This window comes from Saprolegnia diclina, assembly GCF_000281045.1.
Source record: "Saprolegnia diclina VS20 unplaced genomic scaffold supercont1.38, whole genome shotgun sequence".
Lineage (NCBI taxonomy): Eukaryota > Oomycota > Saprolegniomycetes > Saprolegniales > Saprolegniaceae > Saprolegnia > Saprolegnia diclina.
In genome coordinates, this window is record NW_008246105.1 from 35693 (window position 1) to 47643 (window position 11951).

At 57.5% G+C, this 11951-nt stretch overlaps 4 protein-coding genes across 4 annotated transcripts in view; all 4 read left to right on the top strand.

Moving 5' to 3' along the window:
* Positions 1–156: 156 nt before the first annotated feature.
* Positions 157–2396, top strand: SDRG_10862 (hypothetical protein). Its single transcript, XM_008616876.1, has 2 exons — positions 157–1867; positions 1919–2396. The coding sequence occupies exons 1-2, from the start codon at positions 192–194 to the stop codon at positions 2319–2321; spliced, it is 2079 nt and encodes a 692-aa protein (XP_008615098.1). The 5' UTR covers positions 157–191; the 3' UTR covers positions 2322–2396.
* A 1809-nt stretch (positions 2397–4205) lies between these two features.
* On the top strand, positions 4206–5415 carry SDRG_10863 (hypothetical protein). Its single transcript, XM_008616877.1, has one exon. The coding sequence runs from the start codon at positions 4217–4219 to the stop codon at positions 5348–5350; it is 1134 nt and encodes a 377-aa protein (XP_008615099.1). The 5' UTR covers positions 4206–4216; the 3' UTR covers positions 5351–5415.
* A 1714-nt stretch (positions 5416–7129) lies between these two features.
* Positions 7130–9312, top strand: SDRG_10864 (hypothetical protein). The gene has a single exon (XM_008616878.1). It carries the CDS (start codon positions 7142–7144, stop codon positions 9266–9268), a length of 2127 nt encoding a protein of 708 aa, XP_008615100.1. The 5' UTR covers positions 7130–7141; the 3' UTR covers positions 9269–9312.
* A 1317-nt stretch (positions 9313–10629) lies between these two features.
* SDRG_10865 (hypothetical protein) overlaps positions 10630–11951 on the top strand; it is a gene marked incomplete at both ends in the record, with an annotated part of 3219 nt that continues 1897 nt past the window's right edge. Inside the window, one exon of the mRNA XM_008616879.1 lies at positions 10630–11883. Coding sequence (XP_008615101.1) covers positions 10630–11883 — 1254 coding nt within the window. The remainder of the gene's footprint in view (positions 11884–11951) is intronic.

Genomic DNA, 11951 nt, shown 5'->3' on the forward strand with positions numbered 1-11951 from the left:
GGTTGAAGCCGCTGCAACGTTGAATGCGGGAGCGATATGAAATAGTGTATGGCTTCGAAATTATTTTTAAAATTATATACCCAAGCAGGTGCGTGTTCCAAGCTTGGAGCAGTGATATGCATCCATCATCGCAATGTAATTTTAATAAAAATAGCACCGCGTCCCAACCGGCAGAGTCCGCATCATTGAGCATGGTGACCCTGAGCCGCGTGGTCGTACTCGCGGGCCTGCTCGCCGTCGCCGCTGCCGAGGGCCTCCTCCGCATCCCGCTCCAGCGCAAGCCCAAGGCGCCGTCGGCCGCACCCGTCGGTCTGAACCCGTCGGACCTCCTCTCGGCGAGCGCGGTCTTGGCCGCTGGCTACGTCCCGCTGACCAACTATGTCGAGTTTCAGTTTTACGGCGAGATTAGCATTGGCACGCCGCCGCAGAAGCTCCAAGTGTGCTTTGACACGGGCAGCTCCGACCTCTGGGTGCCGGCGAACGAGTGCGACCACTGCGCGGGTACGCACCGCTATGCGCGCAACGAGTCGTCGACATTTGAGCTCGCGGCCGACCCGAACTTTACGGTCGCGTACGGCAGCGGCGGTGCGCGTGGCATTGCCGGCACTGAGACGATCTCCATCGGTGGGTTCTCGGCGTCTGAGGTGCCCTTTGGCGTCGTCCAACACGAGCAAGCGTCGCTCTCCAACATGAAGGCCGACGGTCTCCTCGGGCTCGCATTCGACGGCCTCGCAACGATTAGCCATCCGCCCGCGTTCATGCTGCTCGTGCTCCAGAACGCCAACCTCGCGCCGCAGTTTTCTTTCTACTTGACGCCCGAGCCCAATCAAGAGGGCTCAATGCTGCTTTTGGGCGGCGGCGACCCGAGCTGGCTCGACGGCGCCTCGTACATGACCTTCGACGTCGTGCCGCAGTACGGCTACTGGACGTTCTGGCGCGTCCAAGTCCACAGTCTTCTCATCGGCAACCGGCTCAACGCGTGCGATGCCGGCTGCATCGCCTTTATCGACACGGGCACGTCGCTCCTCGGCGTGCCTGCGCCGCTCTACGCCGGCGTTCTCGACGCGATCGCGCAGTATGCGACCCGCGCCGGCTGCTACTGCATGCTTACGGCGTACGGATACCAGTGCTACATGTGCTCGGCCTCGAATTTCCCGCCCTTGCGCATCGGCTTTGGCGGCAGCGGGTACTTTGTCTTGACGGGCGAAGACTATGCGCTGTGCATGGGGGCGACGTGCCTCATTCTACTGCAGCCGTCCGGCCAAGACATGTGGACGATCGGCGACGTGTTTCTCAAAAAGTTCAAGTCGCTCTACGACGTGCGCAAGCGAACCGTGGCGTTTCTGTGCCCGGACGACTCGCCCGAGATTTGCGGCCCGGAGCGCGACGACGTGACGCCAAGAGCGTTCCTCGACAATATGAGTCTCAGTGCCATGGACGCGCACACCATCCTCATCCTCTTTGTCACGGGGTGCTCGATCCTCGGCAGCGTCTTCATCGTGCTCACGTATTTCATGTACCCGATGCTCCAATCGAAGCGCGTCCTCGTGCTTCTCTACTACCTCAGCCTCTGCCATCTCGTGTACAATGGCACGCTCTGGGTCAGCGCGCTCTTTCAGTACTCAAGTGGCTCGGCCGGGTGTAGTCTGCAGCTCGTGCTTCAGCAGTTTGCCGGCGTCGGCACGCTTCTTCTCTCGGCCGTCATTAGCATTGAGCTCCTCCGCGCAGTCCGTGGCTGGCAGAGCCACACGAAGGACTACTCGGCCGTCTACCACTCGGTCATTTGGGTCATCTGCACGCTCTGTGGCTGCGTGACCATCTGGACGGGCGTCCTCGGCTATGTGCCCGACGCGTACGGCCCGAGTCGGTACGAACTGCTCGCTCGCCGGTCGTGACGATACTGATGCTGGTCCATTAGGGCGTGCTGGGCCGAGCATACGCCAGCGTGGGGCCGCGTGACGTTCTTCTACGTACCGGTCGTGTGCACGCTGCTACTGTCGCTCTATGCCGTGTTCGCCGCCTTGCACCGGCTCCAGAGCACCAACTTGATCCAAACCGAGTCGGGTCGCCGGAGTTCGCGGCTTCTTGTGTCGTATGTGAGCGTGCTCGCCATCTCACTCGTCGTGCCGACCGTCGTCGGCGTTCTCTCGCTCTACATGACGATTCCCGAGAGTCTCTCATTTGTGAGCGAGCTCTGCTTCTACTCGCAAGGGCTCCTCCACGGCTTTGTGTGGGCGTGCAGCCCGTCGTTCCAGCAAGCGTATGCCCAGCGCTACTACATGATGGGCGACGAAGAGGTCGCTTGCTTGGTGACCGAGTAAGCGACCAAGTGTCGCTGTTGTCCATACGAAAACGCTGCTACGCTAATAGAAGTCGTCTCCTAATTGCTCGTGGTCTTTGACTTCGTGGTGGCGTCGTTTCGAGTTCCGAGTGGCAACCTCGTACTGCACAGGTAGTCCTCGGTTGTCTTGTTCTTATAGGTCTTATTGCTCGAATTGATGGCTGGTCACGGAAAGCGCCGTACTACTGGTACCTTGACTGCACTATCATATTCTATTTGCGCTTTGGCCGTGACGACACCCAATCGTGACCGACAAGAAACGACATGGGCGATGTGCCACATGGTTGGACGCGGAGAGATGAGCCTTGCCCTCGGAACCGCAGTTGGGACAACGGGACGGCGCCATGGCAATGGTCCACCTGCCGATAGCGGTGCGGCACGCGCATAAATGTGGCTTGGGAGACAAGATGTCGAGCGATTTGCGTCCTACTGAAATCGCCATGTCGCACGCCTCACGAGTGGCGTCGGCTCTAGTGCTCCGCCTTCGACAACGAAGTTGTCCCGTCTACCAATGGTACTTGGATTGGCGATCGCGTCGTGGGCTGTCTTGGCGTCCGTAGCATGGCCTGTCTCGTTGACGCAACCGTTCCTGGCTCGTGCGTCGGGGACAAGAAGACTGGGAGTTTAAACTGCTTCTGGCAGTTGACATCAGGCGTTCGTTGGCCTGCGGCGACGATAGGACGGTCAAAGTCACCACCTTGGCATAGTGGGTGATCCAAAGTAGCCACGTCGACGGGAGAGACGTGAAGATTCTTGTGCCGTCGATGGGCACACGCCGCGTTATTGCGTGCATCAAGTCGTCTCCATTGATGGAGATCTAGTCACCGTTTACTCGCTAAACTCTGCAGACGAGGCATTCTAGGAGCGCTGCAAATGTGTCGTTGACAACTTGTCTCGGTAGCCATCGCAATCGAGACGTGTGACGTCACGTGGGTGCCGGACAACAGCTGCGTAACGAGCATACCCGACTCCGCTGGGAGCGCGAGGAGGAATGCTGGCCCGTGCTATGTCTGTCCATCGGTCTGCTGCCTCCGCTCTAGGCGAGATCAAGGACCGCAGTCGACGGTGTTTGGGCAGTCACCCAATGCTTCGTCCATGGGAGCCTGCGCCTGTACCGCCAAGTCTGGTTCCACGACGTCGCTGGACAGCCTCGTCGTACGTACTGTACCCAAGGCGCACGGCCAATTCATCGTGTCTTTGGTGCTGAAAAGGGACGCGACTGCTGCCGTCAGCGATGCGTCGCCGCTGGATCGAGGCAACACGGACGACATTTCCATACACTGTACGAGGATACAGCTGTATCCATAGGCGCGGATTTTTTGCTGGCTCTTCTTGGAGGCGCAAGGACAGTCGAGCAGCAGTACATGATGTCATAGCAACTTCTAACCCTCCCGCGCCGGAGGATGCGTGTGTCCCGCTCGGCTTTCTAATATCAGCCTAAAAATGAAGGCGTCGCGTCGGTCGTCGAGGACCGTTCGATGCAACCATCTGATTCTTCATACCAAGATTCGTGGCGTGGAGCGACGGTCGCACAGACAGGACAACATGTGTTGCATCGACCAGGCGATGTGTCGACCCCATGCCCAAGCACGTTCATACGAGCGGATATGCCGGCTCATGGTGCACCACAGAAGAGGCCACTTCGCTCCTACCACGATATGTACACCCGAAAACACAATGTCGGCGTCCTTGGTACTGCGTCTAAGCCCGTGGTGATATATCCCGTCGCGTCTCCTCTCTACGCGTACAGTGTTTCTGTCGTGGTGTTGTGGGCACTCGAGGCCCGCCTGTCGGCGGCGTCGTTGCCGTGTGTCAGCTCGTGTCTTTTCCCCCGCTTGGTGCGACGGCTCTCATTGCCGCTTTTGCCCTATTGCCATGACAAAGTACGAATACTACCTCGGCGCGCTGGGCCTTGTCGCGGGCCTCTCGCTCTACGTCGGCCTCCGGGCGCCGTCGATGCGCACGCTCCTGCTGACGTGCCTTGCGTGGATCAAGGGCGTCCCGATCGTGTGGGTCGACTCGCCGGCACTGGCCGCCAAAGTGCTCAAGGCGTCGACGTACAAGGGTGTCTTTATCGAGCGCGTCTACGGTGAGCCCGCGTGGTTCCCGATCGTGTCGCTCGAGTCGGTGGACGACCCGCAATGGAGCCGCATGAAGGCCAACCTGATGCATCTCATGAAGAAGCTGCCGTCGTCGCAGGCGCTGCAGACCATCACGGCTCGGATCACCGACAAGTACCTCGCCGAGCACGAGATTCTGGACTCGAACGGCGTCGTGTACATCACGGTCGCTGCGTTCTACGAGTGGATCTTTGCCAAGGCGTTCCCGGACGACGCGAAGTTTGTGTGCGACTCGACGTGGGAGTGGCGCAAGGAGCTTGCGCTCAAGGGCAAGGGCGACATGGCGCTCAAACAACGCGTCGTCGAGTGGACGGTCGAGCAAGTCAAGGCCACGCCGGCGATTTATGAAATTTTTGGCGAAAAGTGGGCCGAGCCCGAGTACTTTTCGCTTTTGCTCCAACCCTTCTTCCTCTCGCCCGCGATCAACGTCTCGGACGTCGCCGTCACCATGGGGTCGCTCGCGCGCCGGGAGATGCTCGACGAGAACCTTGGCGACACGATCAACAAGGCACTCGACATGGCGCATCCGTTTGTGATTGCCGAGCGCTTCTTGGAGCACGGCCTCGAGACGGACGACATCAAGATCGCGCCCGGCACGCAGGTCTTTATCCCGATGGACTACATGACGACAGACAATGTGATTCGGTTCGGCGCGGGTGCGCGCAAGTGCCCCGGGCAGTTCCAGGGCACGGCGCTCATGCTCGGCCTCTTTCAAAAGCACGTGCTGGAAAGCCCCAAGTTTCAACCAGCGCTCAACCACAAGTACTCGGGGCGCGACCAAGACGGCCAAGAGACGTTCTCGGAGCTCGTGTACCAGGCGTACGTCATTGGCGCGTCGTTCTATGATGCGATCGTGACGGCGCTCTCGCCGGTCAAGACCGCAGCCTAGTTGTCATCTTCTTTGTAACTCTAATCCAGTCGTCGTGCTAATAACATACTGTGCGCTGTCCACGCCACTGACATAGCGATTGCTTTCTTCGGTTGCTGCTTTTCGAGACGTCAAGAGTCCTGTTCTAGGCATTTGGCATGCTTGTGGTAAGCGAATCACGTGTCACTTGAGTTGGGCTTGGGATGCCAAGACCCTTCACAATCATAATCTTGCACGCCTAGTTGAATGACGCCAAGAGCCCCGGCGCAAGCTCCCGACGTCAACTCATTGGCGGTACTTGAGAATCCAAAGAGCTCAAAGCCAAACTGTTGAATTGGGCAGCACCGTCCAACTTCAAAGAATTCCAACTTTGTACTTTTCCTACGACGACGCTCTGCCTCGCTAGTCTAGGTATACGATGAGGCGACTTCGGCAAGAGTCTTGGTGCTAAACCACAGTCCGACCACGCTAGCGACTTTAGCGTTGGACGACCACAAAACGACCAGAACTGTTGACATGAGGCCTGGTCCACCCCACTCCCGACAACAAATCTGTATTACTCATTCATTTGCTATAATACACAGTGCGTTGTTCTGTGATCATCCGCTGCCCTCGCACGCTTACCCAAGCTATTCTCGTTAGATCGTTGCACAGAGTAAGCATCCCGCGCTTCTGGCCTAGAGCGATACCGTTGCGCCACGGCTGCAAGCCAGCTCTCATTGTGGCATCATCTCAAGGTGTTTATGCGCAGACCTTCAAGTTTGCTTTGCAAAAACACTTGACGTAGGGTCATTTTAGCACTGCAAGCAGCAACCGTGATGGGTGAGATGCGTCCATCGCAGGCTGAAGATTGCGTGTTCGCCACCAATTTCACCAGCACCCCTGCGGTACCGCCTCCAATTTGGTGCGCGATGGCGCCCAGTCCGATACCAAGCACTCGCTTGAAGACCACTCTGCACGCTGCAGTTGTAGTCAAGGTGCTGATATACATGTAGTGGCCAGTCCTTCCCGCCCTTTTACTGAAGTGCCAAGTAGCAAAGGCGCTGGTAAGTACCAATGCCTGCTAACGTTTTACGCAGCGTTGAAAGGCCTAGCAAACTAGCACAAGAACTGCATACGTGACTGTTGCATCTGAGAATAATCAAGCGTGTCCTTCAGAGTTGACCCTGGGAGCTGTCCTCTGCCCTTGACGCCAAATGTGCTGCGTTTCGCCTCCTTGTCTCTCGCTTCAGGAATCCAAGCTAACTCATGTCGTGTTTTTGTTACACATACAGCCGCGTTGTCGGCAGCAGCAAATCAAATCCTTGTGCGTTGGCGATTGGTGGAGGCTGGACCAATCGTTGCGCCTGCGTTCGTGTACCCTTGACGGCAACCATTGATTTTAAAGAGCACTTGCCTATCATGGACATGTCGCCATCAGCTTTTCCACCGGATCTCGGTACATCGAACGACCCCGCTTCAGATCGTACCCACCACACGTTTCCACATTGGACCATCTGTCTGCGAGATTGCACTTTTGGATCTGCCAGCAGCCAATCCACATCGAGTGTGCGTATGATTGGACAAACATAAGCCAATCACGATAAATGTAGGGTATCTAATCTTTTGCAACGGATGTGCTGCAGTTCCTGCCGCACTACCACGTGGAGATAACCCACGTCCTCGTCCTACTCTATGACAATAAACAACCTGCGACTAGGAGAGGTACCGCTGCCCTGTCTAAATGCAAGCAAAGCATCACACGTTGTGTGTGGTGGCGTATTCCCGGGCGTTCAATTCATTCACTTTGGTTTTTTCCTCTTTCCAGAGAGCATGGCTCCCAATACACCCCATGCTGTCGTCCATGACGGCCATTTCCAACAAGTGACGACGCCCGCGTCCTTTGATGTGGCGCCGAAGACGAAGGAGGCCCCAAAAGCCTCGCTCGTCCGGCTCAGTGCGCATTGGCTCGTCGGCCTCTTGCTCGCGCTCTCGTTCTGGCCGCCGTCGACGTTCACGGACAAGATTTCCAACAAGTTTGATCCGTTCCTGAAGCGCCTTTGGGGCATTGACCCCAAGGTCAAGGGCTCGGGCCACTCGGAGATGACCAACTACACGTACTTCTTCTTTGGCAACATCTTGCCCATCTTTGTGGCGTTTTTGCTTGTGCGCTTGGTGACCAAGGGCGCACCGGCGCCGATCCCGAGCCTCTCGCACTGGCTCAAGCGCAAGCCGCGCTTCCTTGGCTCACTCGTCAGCTACGGCGAGATTCTCTTCCTCGCGATCGTCATCTTCGGCAACGTCATCGTCTTCATGGGCTTTTACAACCTCAAGGTCGGCCCCAAGTCGACGTACGCGAGCAAGATCCGTGTCTCGGCCAAGTCGCTCGGCTTCTCGAGCTTGTGGAACATGGTCTGGCTCGCGCTCCCCGCGTCGCGCCACTGCTTTTGGATGGAGTGGCTCAACATCCCGTACGCCCACGGCATCAAGTACCACCGCTGGCTCGGTATTGCGACTGTCTTTACGATGGTGCTGCACGTTGGCTTTTACATTGGCGCGTACGCCCTCAGCGACGAACTGATCAAGCTTTTGCCGTGCTTTGACTGCAACCTTGCCACCAAGCCCGGCAAGGAGCGCTGGATCAACGCGTTTGGCTGGCTCGGCACGTTTTGCATGCTTATCATCATGGCAACCTCGATCTCGTACGTGCGCCGGCGCTACTACAACGTCTTTTACGTCACGCACTTTCTCTTCATCCCGACGACGCTCTTTTCGATTATGCACTGGGGTGGCATGGTCATCTGGCTCTTTGCCGCCATCGTGCTCTACATTGGCAACCGCATGATGTCGTCGGCCACGATCTCGGCGCCCGTTGTCGTCCGCAAGGCCATCTCGTACCCGCACCAGGTCACCGAGCTCGTCGTCGAGTGCGAGACGCACTACCAAGCCGGCGACGTCGTCTACCTCAAGGTCCCGGCCGTCTCCAAGACGCAGTGGCACCCGTTCAGTGTCGCGTCGACGCCGCTGCATACGCCTGGCATGATGACGATTTACCTCAAGAACCTCGGGCGCTGGTCGAGCCAAGTGTTCGAGTACGTCCGTCAGTGCAACACCGCCGGTGTCGACCCTATCATCTACATGGATGGCGGGTACCCGTCGCCCGCGCTCGTCTCGTCGTCGTTTGAGAAGGCTGTTTTCATCGGCGGTGGCATCGGTGTCACCCCGCTCATGGCCCAGATCATGCACATTCTGCACACGGATGCGCACCAGCATGTGCATTTGATCTGGCACGTGCGCGACGTCCACATGATGGTGCAGTTCCAGCAGTGGTTCCACGAAGCGACCGCGCTGGCCGACCCGGCGCGCCTCCACTTGCATTTGTATGTGACGCAGCCGCCGACCGCGGTCATGACGATCCAGGACATGCCGATGACGTCGATGGTTGCGTTTGACCTCAAGGCCTCTTCGATCCCGGCGCGCCCGTACGCCAACATTTCCGTGACCCGCCAGGTGCTCCTCATGACGGTGGCATTTTTCTGTGCTGGCGGTCTTCTCGTTGCCGTGCACTTCAAGAACAACTCGATCGAAGGCGCGTACCCCTCGTACTGGCCGCTCCAGCGTGCGGTCGAGTTCCTCGCCGTTGTCGTCGGCGCCTACTGGGCGTACGTCGTCATCTTGATCAAGCCGTACAAGCCCATGTCGACGGCCATGGCCAAGACGCCGTTGGACAACAAGGCCTCGGAGGTTATGACGATCGACGCGTTTGTGACACACTACAAGGTGCAGTACTGCCGCGCCGACTGGCCGTCGCTCTGGGCGCAAATTACGAGCGGCGTTCAGAAGACACTGACGCCCAAGATCGGCGTCTATGTCTCGGGCCCCAAGACGCTGTCGCGCGCCGTCGATGCGATGGCCAACTCGACGCTCTTCGATGTCCACCACGAAGAGTTTGAGATGTAGAGGCAGTGGTAATAGCAATGCAAATGTATACAATGTGTGATGTACTTGACTTTATTCGTTGGTCGCTTGGCGCATCGTATGCACTGCAACCATACTATATCAGCCGATTAAATGGTCAGTTGCACAGCAATTGCTTACGCCGGCAGGGCTTGGAGAAGGAAAGGAAACGCCAGCAGTGGCAAGTACCTTCTGCTGCCAGCCGCAGCCGCACAGGGAAGAGGCATTGCTACGCCCACACGTTCTACCTTTAAATTCTAGTGTAGGAGGAGTGCCTACTGTATGAATATGTCCACACGTTCGTAGTTGGAACGTACTACTCTAAAGGTACTAATCAAGGCCATGCCGCCGACGCTGCCGACGCAGTCTATTTCGAATCGTCGATGCCAGCTGCGAACCAAGCTGAACAGAAAATGCGACGGCAAAGCAATGATAGTCCAAGCGCGCTTCAACAATGTTCGTCGATCAACCCTAGCCCTTGTAGCCGAGATACGAATTGCACATCCTTTGCGTCATCGAGACTTCGAGTCGATATCGCCCGCTGTGTCTTAGTTGGTGCTGGAGCAGTGCAGGACCGACCACCACCAAACAGTACTAGTATTAATTTGCTGTAGTCTTTGTGCCAAGTTGCATAGTATGTGTCTACGACCGAGTAAACACCGAGAATCAGTAGTCCCATGTGGCATTTATTGGAGCAGTCGTTTATGTGCGGTCGTGGATGCATCGTAGTGGTGGTAAACACAGTACCCGTACCCGCATGCACTGCGGGGTCCCCTCCAGACGTTGCAAGCGTGATGTCGCGTCTCGTGGACGCCTATTTCTGGCTGCATCACCCATCACGACGGCGCAGTCTCAAAGCGCCAAGTTGAGCATCCTCTTGAATGTATCGAGAACCCTGAACCCGTTGACGTTTCGGCGCCTGTCCGATCGGCATTTTCCCGCTCCTCATCCGTTGGTTCCAGGTGCGCGCCTGACTGGTACCATCACCGCAATGCACTGCAGCACATGTCTCCGCCATCATCACTACGTAGTGAGCTGCGTATCGTCGCTCGAGTTCTTGTCGTGCTTCAGGAAGCACCCACCACACGTTCGCATTGGAAACCACATGTTGGTGACTTGGTACTTTGGCTCGGCCAACAGCCAATCCGATTGCTTGATGCATTTGATTGGCTTGCTTGTAACCAATCAAATGGCGGCGACTCAATCCTGGTGCCACCGAATGGCTGCAACGCCCCTCGGGGATCGCTTGTCCCGTGGTATGCCATGATGTGCTACAGTACCATGCGGCTTCAATACGGCCTCAATACTGCCTTGTCCTTGCCTTCCAGTGCTGCTCACTTTTTCATTTGCCTTCGCACTCCAAGATGGCTCCGAACGCGCCGCCCGTCGTGCATGACGAGGTCACGCCGCAATACCACAACGTGACGACGCCCGTGTACCGGGCGACGACGACGAAACCGGACCCGGTGCAGTCGGCGCCGTCGCTTTTCGTGCACTGGATCATCGGTCTGTTGCTCGCCTTCTCGGTCTTTACCGTCACGGTCTACTACATGCCGATCCGTGATCCCATCACGACCAATGTCCTCAACAAGTGGTGGGATGTCAACCCCAAGGTCAAGGGCTCGGGGCACTCGGAGATGACGATGCCCACGTACTTCTTCTTTGGCGTCGTGCTCCCGGTCCTCGTGTCGTTCTTGCTCGTGCGCTTTGTGACCAAGGGCGTGCAAGCGCCCGTGCCGCACCTCTCGCATTGGCTCCAGCGCAAGCCGCGCTTTGCATTCTCGCTCGTGAGCTATGGCGAGATCCTCTTCCTCATCGTCATTACGGTCGGGAACGTCCTCTTCTTCTACTACTTTTACTCGGCCCGCGTGACGGCCAAGACATCGTACGACAAGCGCATCGGTGTCGCGGCCAAGACGCTCGGCTTCTCGACCTTGTACAACATGGCGTTCCTCGCGCTGCCCGCGACCCGCCACTGCTTTTGGATGGAGTGGCTCGGTATTCCGTACGCTCATGGTATCAAGTACCACCGCTGGCTCGGGATTGTGACGATTCTCGCGCTCTTCTTCCACACAGTGTTTTACATCAAGGACTATGCCAACGATGACGACCTTATCGGGCTCCTGCCGTGCTTCAACTGCAACATTGGGGCGGGCGAAGGCAAGTCGCGCTGGGTCAACTCGTTCGGATGGCTCTCGGGCATTTCCATGTTCATCATGGGTCTCACGTCCATGCCGTTCATTCGCCGCCGCTTCTACAACGTGTTTTACGTCACACACTTTCTCTTTATTCCGGCCGCGTACTTTGCCGTTTTGCACTGGGGCAACATTGTCATTTGGCTCTTTACGACCACCGTGCTCTACATTGTGAACCGCATGATGTCGTCGGCGACCATCCAAGCACCGGTCGTCATCCAGAAGGCCGCCGCGTACCCGCACGAAGTAACTGAGCTCGTGTTTGAGTGCGCGACCTCGTACCAAGCCGGCGACATTGTCTACATCAAGGTCCCGTCGGTCTCCAAGACGCAGTGGCACCCGTTCAGCGTTGCGTCAACGCCGCTCCACACGCCGGGCTCGCTCACGGTGTACATCAAGACGCTCGGACGCTGGTCTGGCCAGGTGCACGAGTACATTCGCCAGTGCACGGCCGCCGGTGTCGACCCCGTTGTGTACATGGACGGCGGGTA